At 41.2% G+C, this 22,484-nt stretch overlaps 1 protein-coding gene across 1 annotated transcript; it reads right to left on the bottom strand.

The window, feature by feature from the left end:
* Positions 1 to 4,504: 4,504 nt before the first annotated feature.
* Positions 4,505 to 22,117, bottom strand: LOC129362961 (BTB/POZ domain-containing protein KCTD16-like). The gene is made up of 2 exons (XM_055034801.1): positions 21,208 to 22,117; positions 4,505 to 5,785 (listed from the first exon to the last, which is right to left on the bottom strand). The coding sequence occupies exons 1-2, from the start codon at positions 22,001 to 22,003 to the stop codon at positions 5,331 to 5,333; spliced, it is 1,251 nt and encodes a 416-aa protein (XP_054890776.1). The 5' UTR covers positions 22,004 to 22,117; the 3' UTR covers positions 4,505 to 5,330.
* Positions 22,118 to 22,484: the final 367 nt, after the last annotated feature.

Below are 22,484 nucleotides of genomic sequence, written 5' to 3'. Positions count from 1 at the left end.
GCTTACACCATACTTCTATGATATGAGGTCTGAATGACAATCCTGTTTTAATTGCCTAATATCAAATAAACAGGAATACTTTCACTTCTGTAAGCTCAGTTTCTATTAGAGGGTTGTCAGAGCAGTGTCACTGTCCAGATAAGCTGCTGTGTGCGGCTCGGCCTCCAGTCGGAGAGCTGAGGCCAATGAGCAGCGACGGTGAAGCTTTTCCATGGCAGACTTTCCATTGCTTTGCATCCTCAAGGAGGGTGTCGGTAATCGAGCGCCTATAAAGACTGCAGTGCCCGTGCCAGGATCTGAGGAAATTGATCTGAAAGGAAGGCAGAGTACCCAAATGGATAAGTAAGTTCAGGTGGTTCTGTGCTACGGGTCAGCAAGGTCATGCGAGTCAGGCCGCACAACGCCCAGCTGCTCTGAGATGCTGTTAAAATTTGATATGTTAATGTAAATGAATTGATTTTCAGCCCTGGCTGCAGCGTTGGATGTCAGTGGATACGCATCCAGGTGCAGAGAGACTCTGAATTTGTTCCTGGACTGAGAGAAAAAGGACAAGAGATGCTTTTCAGAAACGACGCTGTAATTTAAGATTCTGCTCAAATAGTTTTACTGTTTTGCTTCATTGCTGCCTCAATGGAGCCTGTTCATCACGATGCTAAAGGGAAATTTTAAGTTGTAAAAAATAGTGACATTAATTCCAGAAATAAGTTATGATCTGCATTTGTATGGCTTTTAATGCATACAGAAAACTTTTCAACTCACCTTTTTGACACAGTCCGAACACCTGGAGGCAGTCCTTCATTCAACCCAATCTGTGTTGAAACACACTGGCTCTCAAAAGTATACTCACCTTTTAAATAGCAGACTTCTGTGATGTGAAACCACAAACTGTTATAAGAGTTTTTCTGCACTTGATGCGACTAATATTCTGTCAAATTCAGCAGAAAAATGGAAAAATAAAGACGCTGCCTCAATGGACAATGGTAACTTTGACTCCTCCTGGAAAGTTTATCAAAATGTTCTGCAACAGTCAGTGTCTTACATCCTTCTGAGTCAATATATGGAAGCTGTCACTTGCCAAAGTTCTGCATTTCTATCTGTGAAGACATCTCTTGTCTTCAAATTTAGTGCAGCTGTTTTCTCATGAAGCCAATTTGTTGCATGCTTGAACTCACTGTGTTGCAAAAAATAAAATGAAAATATTCCACTGGATCTTTACCTTTTCTTCCAACCCCTGAAGTTTTAAAGATCTTCAGTTTTGATTTTTGCTGTTGTTAAACGTAACCTTTTGGACCAAAACACTTTCTCCCGCAAGGTTTTCGAAAATCTTAGCCAGACCAAAACCCAAGAGGATTTCCAAAAAGCCTGAAAAATTGTATTGTTTATTTTCAAGTTGGAAAACTAATAAAAGAGGACTTAAAGCTTACATTTTAGCTTCTTTGTACAACTTTTGTTGTTCTTGTCTTATTATAATGCTGATAGTAGTTAGTCTGGTCAACTACAACCTCAAATAGATTTTATTTTATTTTATTTTATTTACAGTAGGAAACCAGAAGCCTTTCTCTCAGGCACAGACTGATTCGGTTTGCAGGTTTTCCTCATAACAACAGAAATGCTGAATGTGCGCCACGTTTTCTCTTAAAACCAGATTATTGTTTTCTGCATTCAGAACAAAATCCACAAGACCTGACACAGCTTCTTTGTCCTTGGAACTTGTGCTGGAGGACACTTGAGCCCCCATGGGAGAAGCAGGTCTTCATCTATCATCTCAGGAGCTGTTTTTGGGGTTGCAGTGATGCAGCGCCCAATCGGAGCTTCTCACAGATGCAATGTGGGGACACTGCAGAAATGTGCTGGCTAAAAATAGTGCTCTCTGTGCGCAATGGTTTTTCTTCCTCTTTCCTTGAGGTCCTCTTGAGAGGATGAAGTGCATATTTAAAATGTCAACAAGAGCGGATCTGTTTCGCTACTTAAATGGGGTGAAGGGCTCGCTGGCGACTGGGCAGGAAGCCTGGATTAATGTTCAGACAAGTTTCTTGCTTGCAGAAAACACCATTGAATCACAATTGTATTTCAACAACGTGTGCTTTCATATTTTAATTAGCACACACCTGATAATTAAGCGCTTGCACTAAGCAGGTGTTAAGAAATTTACATGGGAGCAGAGAAATATAAGGTATTTTGGTGAAAAAGAAACCGCTGCGTGGGCGAAATAAACCAGAATATGTGACAGCGACTCCAAAAAAGACGACAATTTTATCCATGACACACACACACAGAAATGAAATAGTATGGCAACCAATGGATTATCCTGCATCATCAAGTTCAGTCGCAGGCACAAATTTCACAGCTGGCAGGTCTCTCCATGCGTGCTGTCAAAATGCTTCTGCAGAGGCACAGAGAAATAAAAGAGACAGAGTTCTGGAAACAGAGCAATACGAGCTAAGAAAACATCACATGCAGAAAAAGAAAGGCTGAAATGTCCAGCAGTGCCATTAGCCAGAGCAGAGATCTGAAAGGAGGCAGCAGGTGCTCCGGGCTGACGAGCACAAAAATTACAATATTTGAATCTGATAGAAGGCAATACACGGCGGAAAGGCTGAAGGAGCTGTGAAAAAATGATGGGAACGGAGGTGGCGGTTTCACACAGACATGTTTCTGGTTTCCAACAAACGGAGCACAAGCTGATGCTTGTCTGTCAAGCTGCAAATGATTGGTCATCATTCTGAAGTGATATGAAACCCCCGAAATGTAAAGTGGGAGTGACGGAGAGCAATTTTCTGACTCACAGAACAAAGAGAAGTACATCTTGAGGTGATGGAGTCAGTCTGACATTAAACGCAGACACATAAGGAATGTAGATTCGTCCACATTCGTTTCGTTTTTGTTTTTTCATCATTTTACTTTTCACGTCCAGCACTTGTTATTTCACATTTGCTGTCATGTCTAAGCAAATAAATCTCTTCTGCAAAAATACAATCACTTTCAATGCTGTGAAAAAATCTATTCTCTCTTTACAGAATTATTCTAATTTAACCTTTTGTCACACTTAAATCCTTCAGATGTTCAAGCAAATACCAACTCCTCCCTCACTTCTTTCCTCAAATCACTCAAATTTCACCTTTCCAGTAACACAAAGACTTTAATGACTTCATTCAAATGCTTCTTTTGCATTTACTTGGATTATGTTGTTCTTTTAGTTATGATCGTGGACATGTGAAATAGAAATGTGACAGATGAGTAGCAAAAACAGGAGAAAACAATATTCTGTAAAGGAACATGTACTTTTCAAAGAATTGTTTTATTTTTGTTTGTTTTTTTTAGATTTTTCCATCCCCTATTTTATTCCTTCGAGGCATGCACACCATCTTACAACAGTAACTTTTGGTGTTTGAGCGTTTCCAGATTTTATGACGTCACAATCACAAAATTCAATATATTTTACTGGGAATTTGTGTGAAACCAATACAAAACAGCGAATAAATGTAAAGTGAAAAACGGCGATGGATCATTTTTGAAATTTGAATCCTACTTCATTTACTCTGAGTCCGTCATTCATTATTTAATTTGCATATTATTATATGCGACCTGAACCTTTAATTTTGGTTCAAGTCACATTTGGGTTCTTCTGAAATGTGAGAGATTATAGATGATGATCAAATCAAAACAACTCAGAGTGCTCACCTGCTGACAGACATTAGTACTGAGTTCAAAGGTTGCAGTAGACGGCTGCATTTCATATCCCGAAAAGTCAGATTATGACAAAATTATTCATATATCTGGCAAATTTGGTTGAGCGATCCTTTCATTCAGTCAACATATTTATTTAAACTGGAAGCAGTTAATTTGTTTTCTTGACAGAACCAGTAAGAGTTCTGACTTTAATCTAGTAGAAAATCTGTAGAGCAAACTAAAAATTAGACTTGGAGATAATCACCAAACAATAAATCCTCAGAACATCAGTGGAAACATTCAAAAAGCCAGACAGCAGTTACAAGAAGGGCTTGGGAATGTGCAAATAAAGATTTTTGCATCTGTTGTTGAGAAGGTTGTAAATCCTTCTAGCGCGCCCCATCAGAAACAAACTCCTTGGTTAATTGAAAAGAAATTTAGATCTGAATCTTTCAGGGGTGTAAATAATTGTGGGAATAAACAAGGCATGAAATTACATAGTTAGCACCAACTGAATGGTTGTGACAAAAAAAACCCCCGAGGGGATCATAAACCCTGCAACTTACAAGACTCTCTTAGTGGTAGAAGCAGCTGCTTTTCTGATTTCCAGTAGCCAACAGCTGTGCTGTAGATTCAACTTTAGGTTCTTTTTAAGCAGAAACAACATCAAAATAACTTTTGATGCAATGCTTGGTGTATAGTTACAGTGGAATAAAGTTACTAAAACCAATAGCCCAGTAGCCATCGTACCTTCCCTGCAGACTCTTGTACCTCAAGTTTCTGTACTGGAGCAAAGCTTAATGAACCACTTTTGCAAAGACCAAGAAGATTTACATTTTTACATGGAATTCTAACCCATTTATTTCGTCTTTTAGCACATTTACAGTCAGCGAACCCACCAATCCCATTGCCATTTGCTCTACCTACACAAAATCTTCTCACCAGGACAACATCAGACAAAAAGTAATACAAACAGATCAAGGCAGTGCTTCCCTCAGTACATTAGTCTCACCCACCAACTCTCTTTTCACCCATCAGACAAAAACAGTGAATTGAGATTTTGTTTGATATTGCATAATTATGCTAAGGGTGAGATGACATGCAGTGCTGTTGCCGAAGCATACTTAACATGTTTGGGTGTGTGTGTGAGAGAGAGAGAGAGAGAGAGAGAGAGAGAGAGAGAGAGAAAGCTTGGTGAAGTATTGTGATAATGTGTTGCTAGCTCACAGCACCATCTGGGTACATCCTCTTAAAAAAGCAGCCACTGTGGGCGACTGCACATGCAGAATGTGGTAGGTTGGTGAACTGAAACGATGTTTCCCCTGAGGTCGCTTGTTGTCAGTGATGCTATGACCTGCAGTATTCCTTTCTTTCTCGTCTCTGCGCGGAGAGGGCAGGACGTTTCGCATAAGTCTCAGTCTGAGTTACACGTGTGCATATCATTCACAACACTGTGCAAAGGTTACAGATAAATAACTCACACTGCTTTGTATTTTTGTGTGCTTTGCAATCCATCCTGGCAGGACAGTCGTATTCTCTGGTACAATATGTGCCTTAGAGTGTGCAGTGTATCGCTAATGCATTGTAATACTCTTTACTGGCGGTGATGTGACTCTATAGCACCATCTTGTTGTCTTTACTTCCCCCCGTCTCGCTCATTTTCAGAGTCTGTACTTTCTTAAGAGCTCGGATTGCCACATGTACTTCCTCTCCGGGAAGTGATCGGGAATCCTAATGCGCCGGAAGTCCTGAATGCATTTCTGCAGCTCCTGCTCCGGAGTCATCTTCTCTTTGTGCGCTTTCCTCTTGGCGGCGTCTCGCTCCCGCACGCCGAAGGTCCTCACGCGCAGCATGTCCGTCTTGCGGCGCATCTCGGCCTGCTGCTGCAGCATGAGGGCCGGGCCTTTGGGCACAGGTCGGTCCAGGGTCTGGATTTTGGACTGACGGCTCACGGGGGCGTGGATCACGGTTCCCTGGGGGGTGCTGGCCTCCGACTGGGTCTCGGAGCAGGAAGTGGAGAGGTCGTTGAAAGAGGTGCCACTCTCACCCTCGCGCTCACTTTTGTGGCTCTTGCAGCAGCAGTCACAGTGAGAGGACGACCACCGCGAGGGCCCACCTAGGACAAAGCACGCAAAACATTTGTTCATTTAATTGCTGGCGAATACACATATTGAAAGCCATTCCATATTTCGGGGCTTTACAACCACAATTTCTAATGTTTTATTGTTATTGTAGCTGATAACCCAACACAAAGTAAGGCAGAGAAAAAATATAAAAGACTGGACAGAGTAAGAAGCTGCAAATCTATCAAGATATAGTCATCTATCAAAACCTGGAGGAGCTGCAAAGACCCGCAGCTCAGGTGAAAGAATCTGCAGGGAGAGCCTCTGACTCCACATATCTGCCTGCTATGAATATGTGACAAGACAAAAAAGGATGAAAAATCCCGTTTGCAATCAGTTTCATGCCAGGTCGTCAGCTGTCAGCTATTTGATTCAGGTGTGTTGGAGAAACGATGCATCGACATGTTGAAGGACATCTCAAGGTCTTGACCTGATTTAGACCAAGGCCTATTTGGTGTAAGCAAATGTTTTGCAAACTCTACGAGCTGCTGCTAGTCTTGACCGGGATTCTCTTGCAAAAGAGATTTTTTTTTTTTATCTCAGTGGGATTTTCCTAGAGATGTAAAGGTTAATAATAAATAATGAGTTTGTCCCAAGGTTCAGACTTTGATCCAGCTCAGAATCCCTTCGACTGCAACAAAAATCTGACATAAAGGTCAACACATCCTTCAAGACTTGCAGCTGTAATTGCAGCAAATAAATGCGCTACTGACTGCTTTTGTGTTGACTCCCTAGAATACAAATGCAGAGCAAATTTCTCCAATTTTGAAATAAATTAATCAGTATTTTCTTTCAACTTCACACTTATGCTTATTGCTTGTTGGTCTATGACACTGAATGGCAATACAGTTAATCTAAAGTCGAGGTTTCAATGTGCAAAAATAAAATGGCAAAGGCTTCACCTGATATTTATGGAACAACGATGTCAGATGATTGTATGTGCAGACATTTAAGGGGTTCACAGCAGTTTGAACATCTGATTTCTCGTATGATATTCTGTGATTAATCCACACACAAAAAGCTAGTGAGCTGTGCATATTTCTCCCTGTGATAAGATCCGGAGCTCAAACAGCTCAGCACGGCTCGCTGGAAGACCTTTCCCATTTCCCACGGCAATCCTCGCCTCAGACGCAGCGCAATCTGCTCTGCTGTCACGGTTCCTAATTAGACCTGTAGTCTAACCGCCAAGACAGTTAGCTAAGTCACATGAGCCAAAAGTAATGTGCTTTCTACCTTTAGGGAGGCGCCAAGGTAAAAATAATAAAAATAATAACAACAACAACAATAATAATAATAATAATAATAATAACAACAACAATAATAATAATAATAATAATAACAGGCTAGAAACTTGCAGGTTAGAGAGAAAGCGAATGCATTCAGCAGCTGACCCTGAGGGTCTCCTGGTCTCTTTTGAGTTTGGATAAATCGGTACAAGCAGAAGATTCCAGTTGCTTTTCTCTCTTTTTTTCTACCTTCCTTTCGTCTCATCTCTCTTCCTCCTACACGGCTAATTGCAGATCAGAAATACTGTACAGTACAGTGCTGCCTGCTGGCTTGAGAAGAGCTAGAGTAAAGTCACTGTCTTTCTTTTCCCAAAATAGCTAAGATCTGCTTGCAGTCAGAGATGTGCTGTGGCAGCAGTAGATCTGTTAATTGTACGTAAACAGAAAACACAAACGCTGAAGACCTCTTAATAGCTGTTTTTTCCCCCAACGGGATGATTCAAACTCAATATCTCAGCGGTGGCGCAATGATTTGTCCAGTGCCTCCCTCCAGCACATGCACCAATTTAAAACAGGCAGAGTTCAAGGGGGATTTTAACCTCTCTGCGCAGACTATAATAATGACCTTATCTCTGCTGCGATGATTGCATTGAGCTGATATAGTCGGAGAGCCGCTAACAGCTTTTTAATGGCTAATCCATGAGTAAAGAGGCCAATCAGCGCACCAATTTCCCCCCGCAGAAAATGAATCTGGCTGAATCCGGCAGCAGACGAGCAGCGCAAATGGGAAATGGATGCAGGCGCTTCAGTAAAGGGGGATCAGGAGCAGGAGGAGGCGGAGGCAGAGCATTGTTTCTAAATGGATGGATGCTGTAGTCCAGAGGGGCAGCCCGATTAGGAAACGAGCCAACACCCAATAATAGCAAGTGAAAAAATTTCCAGGCCATGTAAGAGACTGAGTAATTAGCAAGGCAGTGAGAGAAAAGTACCTGGAGGTCTTATTTTAGCGATGGAAAATCACATATTAAAACACAAAGTTTTGTGTTATGTAATTTCAGCTGAGGAAAAAAAAGGAGTCCCAAGAGCAATCACTTTGGCTGTAATCTCAGATATTAATGAGGTTTTTACGGCTGTTAGGGGCTGCTTTCTGCAAGTCATCGTTAGGAAAAAAAACAAATGAAGCAATTTTTATAAGATCTGACATCTGTTAGCAGCTGCCAAACTCCCTGAATATTCAAACGAGTTATTTCAAAGCAAGAAATGAGAAGAGCTGATAAGCAGAGAGCAAACTGCGGTTCATTAACTAAAACTTTTAGTCCTGGTCCAGATGGCAGCATGAAGGACTAAAAGAACTTCAAATCAGAACATCAGCAGAGCCAAAATAATGAAAGCAGCAAATACGGATATGATACATCCGGTTTTGCTTTTGAAAAGCGTGTCAAAAAAAATCTGACGCAATTTATTTCCAGGGAAGGATTAAATAAAACAATTAAATATTTCTTTCTGTCAGAACAGTCATAGTAAAGCCCTTATAAAAAAATAAAGAAAGTCAGTAGATCAGTGACAGTTTGAAGCTTATTCCACCTCCGTTTCTCTTCAGAATCGCAATAATTCTCTGTAGCATAGATATAATATATTAATATTCCTCAGCTGCACATCCATGATGTTGATCCACCATTTACACCACATCCCAAAGGTGCTCTATTGGATTCAGATCTGGTGACGGCAAGCCGCCAAGGTGAAGTCACTGTCATGTTCAAGAAACCAAAGTGAGACTCAGGATTAGTGACGTGTTGTATTGTCTTGTTAGTAGGTTTGGATAGGCACACTGTGATTAGTGACAAACATAATGAGCAATGATATAATAACAAAGTTGCTTATTTTGTACAAAAAGGCCCAAAGAGTGCAGAGAATAAATTCCCAACAACATCAAACCACCGCTGTGATCCTGAACCACTGATACACAACAAATTGGATTCACGCTTTCGTGTTGTTAACATCAAATTCTGACCCAACGACCTGAAGGTTGTAGCTCAAATTGAGAAGAGGCAACCACTTTCCAATTTATTATTGTTCAATACTGGTGAGCCTGTGCGAATTATAGCCTCAGTTTCCTATTCATAGCTGAAAGAAATTGCCCACAGAGTGGTTTTCAATACTGTAGTTTATATACTTTGAAGTTCACAGTGCATTTACAGATATTTTGTTGATATACTGCCACCGTTTTTCATTTTGGAAGCAGTCTCCCCATTGAGACACTGGATCCCCAAGGTTCAGCAACACAACTGCTGCTTTGTGGATATTTTCTGTTTTTATGCGCCATCCTCTTTAAATAAGATGAATATTTATACCTGACGGCTGCACAGTGGTGCAGTTGGCAGCACTGTTGCCTTGCAGCAAGAAGGTTCTGGGTTTGATTGCATCCTGGGGTCTTTCTGCCTGTTCTCCCTGAGCATGCATGGGTTCTCTCCGGGTACTCCGGCTTCCTCCCATTAACTATTAGGTTAATTAGTCTCTCTAAATTCTCCCTAGGTGTGAGTGTGTATGGTTGTTTGTCCTGTCTGTCTCTGTGTTGCACTGCGACAGACTGGCGACCTGTCCAGGGTTAACATACCCCGCTTCTCACCCGGAACGTTAACTAGGGACAAAAAAAAAATGGATGAATGGACTTATACCTAAAAATCCCAATAGAGAACAGCCTATCTGCTACCAATACATAAATATATTGATTTGTCTTTATTTATTGTTGGTGTTTGGTTTGAGGATGTAAAGGTGACTGTGTGAACTAGAAGGTTACAAATGAGCTGCAAATCAGAGCTAAAAATGTTGTCAGAGTTTAGTGTCATAATGCAAAGAGTGTCCTTTTCACATGATAACATAAGAAACTCATTTACCCCACTCATTTTGTAAAAATAGGGAATAATGTCATTCCTACAACACGTCCTTGGGCAACACTTTTAGAAATTGCAAGGCACTGTTCTCCTTAAGATAACACACCAGGTTATGTCAAACAATTTGACAGCGGTTTGTATTTCTCATTTACAGAATCAAAAGCTTTGACCAAAGAATACTGAACAGCGCTTTTTTTTTTTTAATGACTTCATGATAACATTTGTAGCCACCATTGCTGATCTAAATCTAAAACCCAAGCAAGAAGAAGAATATAGGAAGGTTGATAATATCCAACTTGAACGAATAAATATCAAAACATCCAGAATTTGAATCCGTGGCTGAATAACAGATGAAGAGCTGCATTCTTCTCTTTAAACAAGTGGGTGTGTTCACTTTACTATCTTTTCAGGGAAGCTATTGATTGAAATGTGTTTTTCTCAGCTCCGTGCAGCCTGACTGAGAGATCTGATTTCCTCCACATTAACAGACCGAGGCTGGTTCTGAAGCCCGACTGAGGCTGTGTGTCTGAACTCCTTATAAATAACACAGATGGAGTTGAGCTCAGCACAGAGCATGTCTCACGGGGCATCCCCCAAAACTCCCCTTCTTCCCCCCCTCTCCACCCAACAATGACAGCGGCGATGTTTGTCCTCATCTTGCCCCAGAGAGATCAGTTTTGTATAGATGTGAGTGCTTGTAGATTTTAGAGGCTCTAATTGGCAGGAAAGTAGGACATGATGTGGACTGAAGGCAGAGTTCTCTGACAAATTCAGATGTAAAATGTCACTGAGTTTATTTCCCAGCGTCCATTTTTCTGTATAACTTGAGCTTCTTATTTTGATGATCTTAGAGGGACTTTTAACTCTTGAAGCTGAAACCAGATATTTGTATACATAAATATGTGCAAAACATAATCCATTCATTCTCACTGTCTGGCGTTAAATCAATAAACAGTCTTCAGTTAAGAATACTAACAATGGAACATTTTAAAGAAATCAGTCGAGGCATCAAGAAGGGATTTGTAAGTCTGTAAAAGTATTTGGACACAAATTCAATCTGCTGATGGAAATTCATAATTTTCCGTCCCAAAGACAAACAAAAACAGAGAACCTTGTGAAGATGTTGTTTGAAACTGGTAGATGAGCGTCATTATTACTGGTGAAATGAGTCCTGTGTCCTCATGGACTGAACGACACTCAGTCACAAAGAGGCCATGACTCCAATATCACTGTCTTCAAAAGTGAAGGCAGTTTACAAAGACTCGCTTTTTGCGGAGGCATGCACTGTGGTCTGACAAAACTAAACTTATAAATAATAAGAACAGCAAGGATATGTAATGTATTATTCTTTAGTTTTTTGCTGCAGCAGCAGGGGTTGTACACAGAATAGACAAAGAAAGAGCATTATGCAGATGTATTGAAGCAGATGCTCAAGGCATCAGCCAGAAAACTGAAACCTAGACAATGACCAAAAGCGTACTGTCAGATGAGTTAAAAAGTGGCTTGAGGCCATCAAAGTTATTGTTTTGGTTTGGTCATCACTTGTTCTCGGTCTAATAGAAATGTGGATGGCAGCACTGCGAAGCTGTGTAAGAAAGATTATCTAAAAAACATCAGGAGGAATGGGCCGAAACTTCAGTAAACTATTGTTCTGGAAGGATAATCAAAGTTAAAAGACAATGTTGCAAAATACCACAAAAATGTATGTACACTTCACAGGAAGTTTAAATATATTCATATTCTGACATTTACCAAATATGTTTGATGAACCAAATTGACCTAAAACATTAAACACGCAGTCTGACTTATTGTCTGACAGGGGGGAAGGAGTTATGCTTATTTTAGAAAGTGAATGTCATTATCCAGTTTCAGCTGTAAGGTTTTATTTTGTTGTAGACTCAAGTGACCCAAAGCTGCCGCCTTCCTAAATATGATTTCAGATGAACTGTGAACTGTAACCCGAGTCAGAATTCAGGGGAATAAGTTTTAAACTGAAAAAAAGGAGCATTTTACATCTATCCTGTCTGAGTGTGACAAAAACAAAACCAAAAAAAACAACAACATCTAAGCGACATATCTTTTCATTATTGTCTGTTTGCCTGTAACTCAGCCTAACCCAGTGAGACTGAGCAGTTTGAATTATCTTGAAGTGCTTCAGGTGCTGCCTGGCCCAGGTGCAATATCATTTTCTGGCCAAGACTTTGTGAAATAAACAAAACACAGGGAAAGCTCCTGACCTCATTTGAGGGTGAGGGCGGAGGGGGTGGGGGCATAATCTACATGTGCAACACATCAAGGCTAAATGCAAGTTGATTGAAAATACATGCAGCCTGTCAGCGAGTACATTCTGATGCTGCTGACCAAATATTCCTTAATCTTCTGCCGCCTCGAGGGAAGAATAGCTTACATGCTTGTTAACTCACAAATGAGGCCAGTGTGCCCTTGCAGCACAAAAAGGGCTTGTCTTGCAAACGCAGCGACTGTCCCTACAGCGGGAGGGAAATCCATTTTACAGAGACTCGGTTCATCACCCGATGTCCAGCCTGACTGATGACTACAGCTGTTTTCTTGCCATGCAAAATGATGCGTTTTTGAATTTGCCAATAATGATTACTTCCATGAAGAGCTTCAATGCGAAGGAGCTGGGGGAAAAATAAGTAAAGTGCCGTGGTGCCCCCAACTCAAGGTTACCAGTCTTGTACGCTCCAGGGTATGAGTGACAGCTCCACCGGCTGAGTATTAATGATACGCGAACGTTGTCGAGAGGGTGCCGATCTGATGAGTGTCACCCTGACCGTGAGACGAATAAGCAACGCAGCAGATTGACCCGTCCGTATCGGCCTCTCTCTCTCCTGACCCTGAGCCACACCTCTCCTCTGTACAGGGCCTGATCAAGATGGAAAGAAAGGTTCTTATCATCCTCCTAAATGATGCCTCAAGATTAGTCCTTCCTCCCAGAAGGACTAATCGTTCTCCTCAGAGCTGTCGTTATAGGAAAACTTTTACACTACCCCACAATAGTATTTACCTCAGGAAGCACAAAACTTTGGGGAATAGAAAAACATAAAATAGGGCTGGACAACAAATCAATAATATCATCCAATAGACAGATAAGTAGATAATATGTCTGAAAGAATATTCAACAATTTCACTGAACTCAGATCAGGCATTCTGGTTGACGTAGCGAGAGGAAATGCTTTAGGTGGGTGGCGTCACCTAACTCGCTCTCTCCTCGGTCACCTAACAACATCTTGTTGAGCAATTTTCACAGCAGTAGTTTAAGGTTTTGCCACCATTAATAAAACTTCCATTCGTGTAACTGAGGCCACAGTGGTGCTCCTTACATACCAGGTTCTGCTGCTGGCTCGCCACAGGCTGCAGCTCGTCAGTCTTCCCTCCCAGAAGCAAAGTGGACAATTTGAAGACTTTATTGAATAATGCAAGTCATCTAGTGGATGACTTGCATTATCCACCAGCACATTAGAGGTGCTGGTGTTGGAGCACATTAGAGGACAAACGGCATCATGAAGACGAGGGATCACAGTTCAAAGATCAGCGATACCGCTGTGAAGAAATTTAAATGTGAAATGGGGAAGAGTATCGCTCACATGTGAAACTGCCAAGTTACGCCCATCCACCTGCGCTGACAGGCATGTTGTAGGACTAGATCTAGTTGAGAATTTGTGGCAAGACGTGCTCTCTGTACATTTTGGAGACATTTTAATAAGAATAATAATGACTTTTATTTAAAAAGAGGATGCTGTTTAGCAGAATCAACAGGGGAAAAAAACAATGTTGGTAATAATTTCAGTCTTTTGATATTAAAATCTGGTAGAGGTCAGACCTTCTGCCTGATATTGAGGAGAATCAGTAAAGCAATTATCTTGGTAGTCACTTGGAGACAACTCAGTCATTCAGAGGGAGCTGTGAACAAAGAGCGAGATGGTTTGGATTTATGACAAGACATATTCTCGTTCTGACTGAGCTGGAGCTATTTTACAGAAAAACTACTGCAAGTACCGACTTCAATTTATTGACCTGCTAGGGGCATACCCTAAAGACTTTCCACTGTAATTGATTTATTCATTTCAGCTTGTGGCTGAAATGTGACAAGACAAAGACGTGGGTATTTGAATACTTTTGTAAAGCACTATATAGATGTTCTGTTATTTACTTATTTAATGAAGTCCCCGCATCCCAAAAAAGGCTCCAATCTACAAAAGTCTCCTTTTGTAGCTCCCCGCTGTCTTCAGAAAACACTCAGCGTGTAAGAAGACTCTCATCCAAGCAGCCATTAAGTGCATCTGGAGTGATTATTATGGTATTGTGTGTCAGATCCAGGAAGAATACCTGCCTCTGATTGCTTCAGGGTACAAAAATAGCAGATGAAGGGACAATAATACTAAGTGGGAGGCATGCTGTAGATTTTAATTGGTAGAAGGTTGAAATTAAGTGAGAGTTTAACCTGTTATTCCCTTTCATATTTGAAATGTTGCTTTTTAAACGTCTTACTTTGTTAATCTGTCAAAACTGCTCTTTTAATGAAGAGTCAACTGTCAGACAAGAGGCAATTAAAAATAGTGTATAAGGAGAGCTTTTTTCAAGGTGGGGGAATATTTAATCTTTAGTTCCTGTAACTCTACTTATGAATTAATCATTAAGTATTTCAGGGTTAAAAAAAACAGATGATTACATTTCAATTAAAGTTCTAATTGTTTAGGGTTATGCAAATGTGAATATGCAGCAGTAAAGCCATGCGTGTATTTAATTGGATAGCTTCAAGAACTAGATTATTTTTAAATCGGTTTCTTTCTAATAAATTGATTTCTTTCCAGAGTTGGGCCAGATTGCCTGCTTTAGATCGATGAGGTGCAAAGACGTCGACGCACATTTCTCCTCCTACTGCCAACCATTCCTCTGCAAAGGTGCTATTACGGACATAAATGAGTTATTCACAGGAACATCATTCGTCTCTTGTAGGTATTGCCAATCTGCACTCCAACCAAGCTCTGTGAGAGCTCAGCTATGGGCCAATCTCTTCTTCTTTTGGACCCAAGCAGTAGATTACTCTCCCTGTCCCTCCCTGTTGTCTTGTTATCACTGTTCAGAAGCAATTATGGCCACACATCACCGGATTGTGGACCAAACTGAAGGCTCTGGATTGATTTTAACAAGCACATCCAGGAACCATTCTCTATCCAACAGTACATTTCTCCCACTCTGACTGCGGCTGACTCTGTCAGAGTCCAAGAGGACTTTGCCTCTGGAGTTACAGGTTTTCGGGGTCTAACAATGATTTCTGGCGCTCTGACAAGGAAGTCTGTAAGTTCAGACGAGGTCATGGAGTTTATTTCATGCAAGATGACAGCTAGTTGTAAACCAATGAACCAAATTAAAGTTCTCCTTTTGTACAAGGCGGTTTTCAGTTTCAAATCAGTGAGAAGAAATAGGTTCAACACTCTGTCGTGTCTCAGTGAGTGCAGGAGAAGGAAACCTCGGAGCTGAATATTGCCGTCATGTCGCATCTTTCCTCAGAGATTGCTTTCAACCACAACTAAATACCAGCTGGAATCTTTTAATGCGTTAATAACAACAACAAAGATGGACTTTTGAAATCTAAAAACATGTGAAGCATTGCTTTGGAATACATTACATGTGTGGATTGTCTTAGGTACCCGAGCTTCATGTCACAGTCCAAACACGTTGCTTTTAAGTTACTGTAAATCACCATGAGAAATGAGTGTGAGCTTGGCTGGTTGTTTTTGCTGTGTGTCTCTGTGTTGCTCTGGCGACCTGTTCCAGGTATACCCTGCCTCTTCCCCATTGACAGCAGGAAATGGATAATGGTCCCCCATGGAAATGTATGGAGCAGCAGATATGGAAGAATCGATGGTTTTTGAGCAGATCCTTATTTCAATCTTCTCTGAAGAATGAGCCTGGATATGGTGCAAGAGGCCTTAGTGCACTATCTGTTTTTGTTTGTTTTCTTCAGTCTGTTCAATGCTTTCTTTCATGTAACACAAACAGCTCAAGTCAGTCATGAGCTGTTTCACTTCCATAAAGCATGTCTATTGGTTACTTTGACGATGTACCGTCTGCCGGGTGTATTTGATATTGATTTATCAGGAAAATGTAAAACACAAGCTGTTACCCTTATGAACTGCTCACTGTGCAGATATGTTTTTACTTCTGTTTTTAGAAATAAAATATAACATGGGCAAATGCACATTTACGGCACCGAATGTTTAATTTGTCTACCTGAAAAAAAATAATAAACTACTTTTTGGTAAAGGATGCTGAGTAGATTTTAGAAAATCCCTTTAAACTGTTGCTTGTCTAAAAGGTTATAAAGATCCAGCTGTTGGGTACAGGTTGAAGCATGGCCAGTTTCACATGAACCACAGACAGTCAGTTTTGAACCAACCAACAAGTAGAAAAAACAAAATGATCTTTTTATGTTTACTTAGCCACCTGTGCTGTTATATTTTCTGGAGTTTGCAAAGAGCTCAGTTACCAGGCCTTTTTTTCTCTCTTCATTCACTGATCGTCTCGCCTCTGTCCCTCGCTTCTCTTCTGCTCTATCAGTGAACATATTCCCTGGTTTCTTTTGTCCCATGCTCACACACCTGGAACATACAAGGTTTTACACAGACAGCATTGATTCCACTTACATAGTTTTATATTTTAATGACTGGTGCTGTTTTAAAGTGTCTTCATTTTGACTGTACTGTATTAAATTGTATTAAATGCCTCAACACCACTGAAAACGAGAGTTCTCTCTATTTGGGTTCTCTGAGTAATAAATAATAAATGACAAAGAGAAAAAAACACAAATAGACATCTTTGCATTTCTGAGTAGCCCTGTCTCTGTGCCCCAGGTCCACAACAAATCTCCAATCTAAATAAGTACCATATTTTCTAATCATGATAGGCTGAGCTTCCGTAATACTATAATTATATACTCTACTATTTTCTAAATTGTCTATTCAGTTCATTCTAATTTGGTCTGAGTACTTGCTTAAATTATTATAATTCATCTTGCCCATCAGGCTCCTAAATTATGATGCTCCTGTGACCCCTTGATGAGAGCGCCATTTTGTTCAAATTCTCCCCTTTCTTTCTCTTTTTCTGAAACAGAAGAATACTTTCAACAGGGTTTGAGAAATGAGCCAAAACCTTGAAAGTGAAGACCTGAATGCCTGAACAGAGAGCACGCCAGGAAGAAAGGAGCATTTACTGTACGGCTTCATGCAAAGTGTTTACGGTAATGTGGGGAATCTGTGGAGCTGCAGTAAACCTCTGATGCATTTAGCAAGAAGAGCAACATGAATGATGCAAAGGAACCGGCAGGCTGGAAGAAAACTCTCTCACTTTAGCTCATTTTAGAGTATCATTTCCCATCCAGATGAGTTGGCGTTTGGATGTTTGCATAGATAAGGGGGTTAAGCAAAAAGCAGGTCAATGTTCTGCCAAAAGAAAACAACAAAACAATAAGGCTTGTGATCTGGTTCATCCCCCTCCTCGTAATATTTCTATTTGTCTGCTTGCATTGTTTCATCAGGACTACCTGCTCCAGGCCTTCCAGTGTCCCACATTCACCATGAGGTTACGGTATTAGTTCTGATGGTGGATTCAGGCCGCGGTGATGCTATGAAGCGAGGTCCTCTCACGCCTGTCTGCGTTTTGATGTGTCTGTCCATCATGCTGACAAGGTCTCCGTTTTTGTGAACATGCACGTTTCCTCCGACTGTAACCCTCTTCTAATGAAAAACAGTTCCGTCCCATCACCTAAAATATTCTCCTCCCGCCGCTTCCTCACACTCCACGAACTTTCCTGTCTCATCCTTACTTTCATCTATTTTTGTTCCCTCTCCCTCTTGCTTCTTTCTGCCTCAGTTCCCTGTCCACGTGGCCAAGTCTCATGCAACTTTTACTCCCTCATCCAGCCATCCACTTCCTCCACCGCCTTTTCCCTCCTTCTCCTCGGTTCCTTCTTTGGCTCTCGTCTCCTCTCCGTCCCGCTTCGCTTGTCGTGCTGGACCATGGCGCCCTCTCATCCTCCCGCTGACTTCATCCCAGGGCGATGTTTGTTAACAGAGAAAGAGGAGAACACCTACACTCTGTGCTCTGCTTGAGAACAATGAATGACTCAGGAAATCCCGTACAGAGTGGGTTATTTCAGAAAGTCAAAGCAAAGCAGGTGGTGAAAAAAATGGCGCAGTTTGAAGAACAGCCCTACCCTCCGACTGTAGCCTCTACAAATTGTTCATGTCAAAACGTTTCGCATTTTGTCACAAGCTTAAATATTTTTATTTGGATTTTATGACAGGCGAACACTGTAAAGCATAAAGAAGTCCACACAAGTAGAAGGTCGACTCAATATCTAACCCTGACCCTAACCTCTATCCATCATCAACCCCACAGCATGATACTGCCACCACCATGTTTCATCACAAGGATAGTGTTTTCAGTGAGATGTGCAATTTGCGGTGTACAGCTTTTTGTTTGGACTGGATTCTCTAGGAGAATCGCAGCAAAGGACACTGACTATAAGTGCAAACCACACTTACAAGATTTCATTAGTCAAAAATGTCTTCCTTCACCACAGTTATACTTTGTGAAATATATTTGATTGTAGAGCCTCTCTGCAATTTGAATGTGTGCTACTTTACAATAGCGTAGGACAATTTTAATGCAATATTTGGCAGTATATCATGTTTAACTAAGATGCATGCATAACTAAGATGCATGCATAAATGTATGGATTGACTTCGCTGCCTTTAATCCACATACTTAATGAATAATTTTAATGGCCACAATCAGGGGCGAAGACATTGTGATAAAGGAAAAAGGAAGAAAAGTGTCAGAATAAAATGAGTTGATCGTAATTGCGATACTCAAAAATGGTTTCACAAATACATGTTTGTTTTTATGTCGGCAGCTTTAAATCCCAGAACAGCACATAAATGTTTGTCGTGCGGATGTGACAAAATGTGTGTACACTTTTTCAAGGCTTTTCTAATTCAGAAAGATGAACAAATTGCTTTTTAATTGCCCATATGTCTCTCTTCTCTTCAAAGGAACGAGCCAGATTTGCCGCTAATTAAGATATTAGCTGATCCACAGTCTTTGTTTCCAAGTAAAACTGGCTCAAAACCATGCATGTAATATCTCTTTCTCCTCTTTTTTGCTGCCCACTGGCGCTGTATTATTCATAACCCAGAGGCTGTCAGGACCCGAGCAGTAAGCTGTATTTACGCATGACACATGTGTACTTGAAGTGTGGTGGCATTGTGACTCAACTTCCTTGGGGGGCCGTGAACAAGTCTGCCTCTAATCTCGGGCTCTGGACAGAAGTTTGCAGGAAGCCGCTGAAAGGGATTTAAACATTTACAGGAACTGGGTTTAGGAAGGAGGAGTTTGCCTTTTTTTCTTCTTCTTCTTTTTCCACCACATTTTGTATGGCGGATTTTTCAATTTATTGCGAATTTACTCACCAGTTGTCATCAACCTGTCAATTATGTCAATAAAATTTGTATACATTGATTTGTTTTGCTAAACATAGGACAGGAAACAGGATTAATAGAAATAGTGTAATATGTTTCTATTAGCTTGCTCATTAGGTCAAAAATTTTGAAAAAATATTACATTTTAAAATTATGGACACTAAATTTTGTGTGAGCTAAAAGTATGTTCCAAAATAATGTAAGTACTTTAAATTATGAAACTGCACACTTCTAGAATATTTATTTTTTAAAATCCCTGATTTATTTTGTATCAGTGCAGAATTTCCACCTTTATTAAATTGCAGAAATTCTGCTATAGCTTAGCTTTTGATGTGTTACCGCAAGACCTCAGGCACACCTCAGAAATTTAGAATATTAGTTAAGTAATATTAAAAGCTAAATTTATATATCTTATTGCACTCAGAGCAGAATATCATATATTTCTATCTGATTTTACATAAATGGCTGAAGGGTAACAGAAATCCACATTTCAGTTCTTTGGGAAAGTAGAAGATTAATAGAAAGGGATTTTTTAAAACAAAAATGATATGTTGCAAGCTATGTAATCTTCAATAAGACTGCTGACTTGACAGTTGTGCAGCAGACACTCATTGACACCCTCCGTAAGAAGGACAAACCACAAAAGTCATTGCAAAAGGAGCTGGTTGCTCAAAAAGTGTTGTATCCAAGGCTTTTAGTTTAACTCTTAGTGGAAGGAAAACATGTGGTGGAAAAGAAAATGGACAAGCAAAACCCTCAGAAAAAGAGTGGACCAATATAGATTCAAGGGTCTGGACTGATTCACAATTTGTGAATTGCACTCATATTCAGAGTTTAATGATCCACCTGAAATTAGCGTGAAGTAAACTGAAACAATTTGATTCCTTTTATTAATTCACTCCTGAATCAGAGACATTGCCAAAAGCATCTTAACTGGGATAAAGATTTCAGTTCACTTATGAAACAGACTCCTTGTCTTGACAGGTCTAAAACCCAGATTCCTTGAGGAGCCATTTCAGCTACCTGTCCTGGTCCACTCACTTTTTTTTCCCTCACAAATCTTAAATGAACGCAGTTATCTGTCAGGAAATGTTAAACCGGGAAACAGTACTTCAAGCAATGTGGGCTGGTGAGACATTTTGATGAAAAATGAAATCAGCATCTTCACAAAGCCAGTCAGAAGAGGGAAGCATGCTCTAAATCTTTCTGGTCATCGGCTGCGCTGACTAATGCCCTACAGAGTATCTTTTGGAGTATTGCCAAGAAGCAGATGAGACACTAGAAACAATGCAAAGCAGATGAAGGCCCCTCCTTAACACCCCAGCAGAACCACAGGCTGATCATCCTCTTGCCATGATGCAAAAGGAACCCCAACCGAGTATCTAGTGCATTGCACAAGTACATACTTGTCAAGGGTACTATGCAATATAACATTTTTAAGTGAAACTGAATTTATCAGCTACATAGGAATAAATAAGTGATTTACACACATTCTGTAATGTTAATAATATGTGAGTTTCATTTTTTATTTTTAATGGATTACTGAAATAAATGCCCTGCGATGAGCTGAGTGTGCCCCGCCTCTCGCTGCTGGAGTTAGGCACCAGCCCCCTGCAGCCTTGCAAGGAGGTATGGACACCGGTTGGATGGATGGACTGAAATAAATTCACCTTTTTGACAGGATTCTAATTAATTATAATGCACTTGCATAGCCCCATCTGGCCACCTCTGACAGAGCCTTCTGGTCATCTCACATCACTTAAACAGAGTGGAGAATCAGATATTCACTCACGGTAAAAGATGTACTGTGTATAGTTGGACCAGACCCTGTCGTCCGCGTAATGACCCGTGGAGGACGCGGTCAGCGAGGTGTTGCAGGCCACAATGTGAAAGCCAGTCTCTGACAGCATGTCAAAAGCCCTCTCCAGGTGCTTGAACTTGAGGTAAAACCTGCAGGTGTATCGGTCCGGGGGTCTGTCCAGATCCCTGTTCTCACTCAGGGCGTCTCCAAACACCTCCTTGGCCAGTCCAATCCGGCTGCTGATGAAGATCCTGGGTAACTTTTTGGCCTTGGGGTCAGTGTGGTACTCTCTACCCCTGAAGGCGACAGTAATGTAACCATACCTCCTGTCCAGGGAGTAAGCCGGGTACAGCCTGTGGTCGCTGCTCTGCGACTCCTCATCCCAGTCACTGTCATCCTGGAACAGCTTCGGCTCCTCACCTGACAGAAGTTTGGTCAGTTCTGGCAGATGGAAGTACTCGGCCTCTCTCTTCAGCCTCCCCCTCTCTGGAAAGTGGTCAGGGAGGACAACCTGCTTGTCTCTGAGGTAATCCAACACATACCGGAACAAAAATCCATCTCTGTCAATGAAATACCGCCCTCTGAAATCCCGTGACAAGTCATTTGAAGACCCCTTCTTGTTAGAAAACAGCTTCCCAAGTAAGGAATTCGGGAAGCTCGTCAGGGTGGCGTGACGGGTATAATAAACCTGCCCGCCCACGTTCAGCTCAACCACGTCCGATGGAGGGTTTTGCACCGAGCCCTGGTCTTTGGCGGGCTGCGTTTTGCAGTTTTCGCTCAGTGCCATTTCGCTTGCACGAAACGTCCCAGAAGTTCAGAGTGCGGGGCGCAGCTGCATGGAGCCGAGGCGCTCAAACCCAAAGCGGAGTCCCGATCCCAGACACAGTCCTGGCATCCAGCGCTTTTTTAAAAAAAAAAAAAATTATGACAGAACAATTTCAAATGTACGTCTACGGCGCATCCTTCAAGTGCGTGCGTAAAAAGTCAGACATCGATTATCATAATCGGCATCATGTTACAGACAGCCACTGCGATTTGGTCGTGGAAGTGACTTCAAATCATTAAAAGCGAACTTTCAACAGAGAAAAATGCAATTTAAAAAAAAGTTTCGGTAAACCTGGATCTTAGTTCAGCCTTCTTAAATGCAGGATGGAAAGGAAGAGCAATTGCGAGAGCATCCTATCGCTCTCCTCCTAACTGCTGGGATGCTGAAACGCGCTCATTGGGAGGAGGAGGAGGAGGAGGAGGAAGAAGAGGAGGAGGAGGAT

This window comes from Poeciliopsis prolifica, unplaced genomic scaffold, assembly GCF_027474105.1.
Source record: "Poeciliopsis prolifica strain line A6 unplaced genomic scaffold, Auburn_PproV2 SCAFFOLD009, whole genome shotgun sequence".
NCBI classification, from domain to species: domain Eukaryota; kingdom Metazoa; phylum Chordata; class Actinopteri; order Cyprinodontiformes; family Poeciliidae; genus Poeciliopsis; species Poeciliopsis prolifica.
The sequence above is the reverse complement of the archived record's forward strand: the minus strand, read 5'-3'. Positions and strand labels throughout refer to the sequence as shown.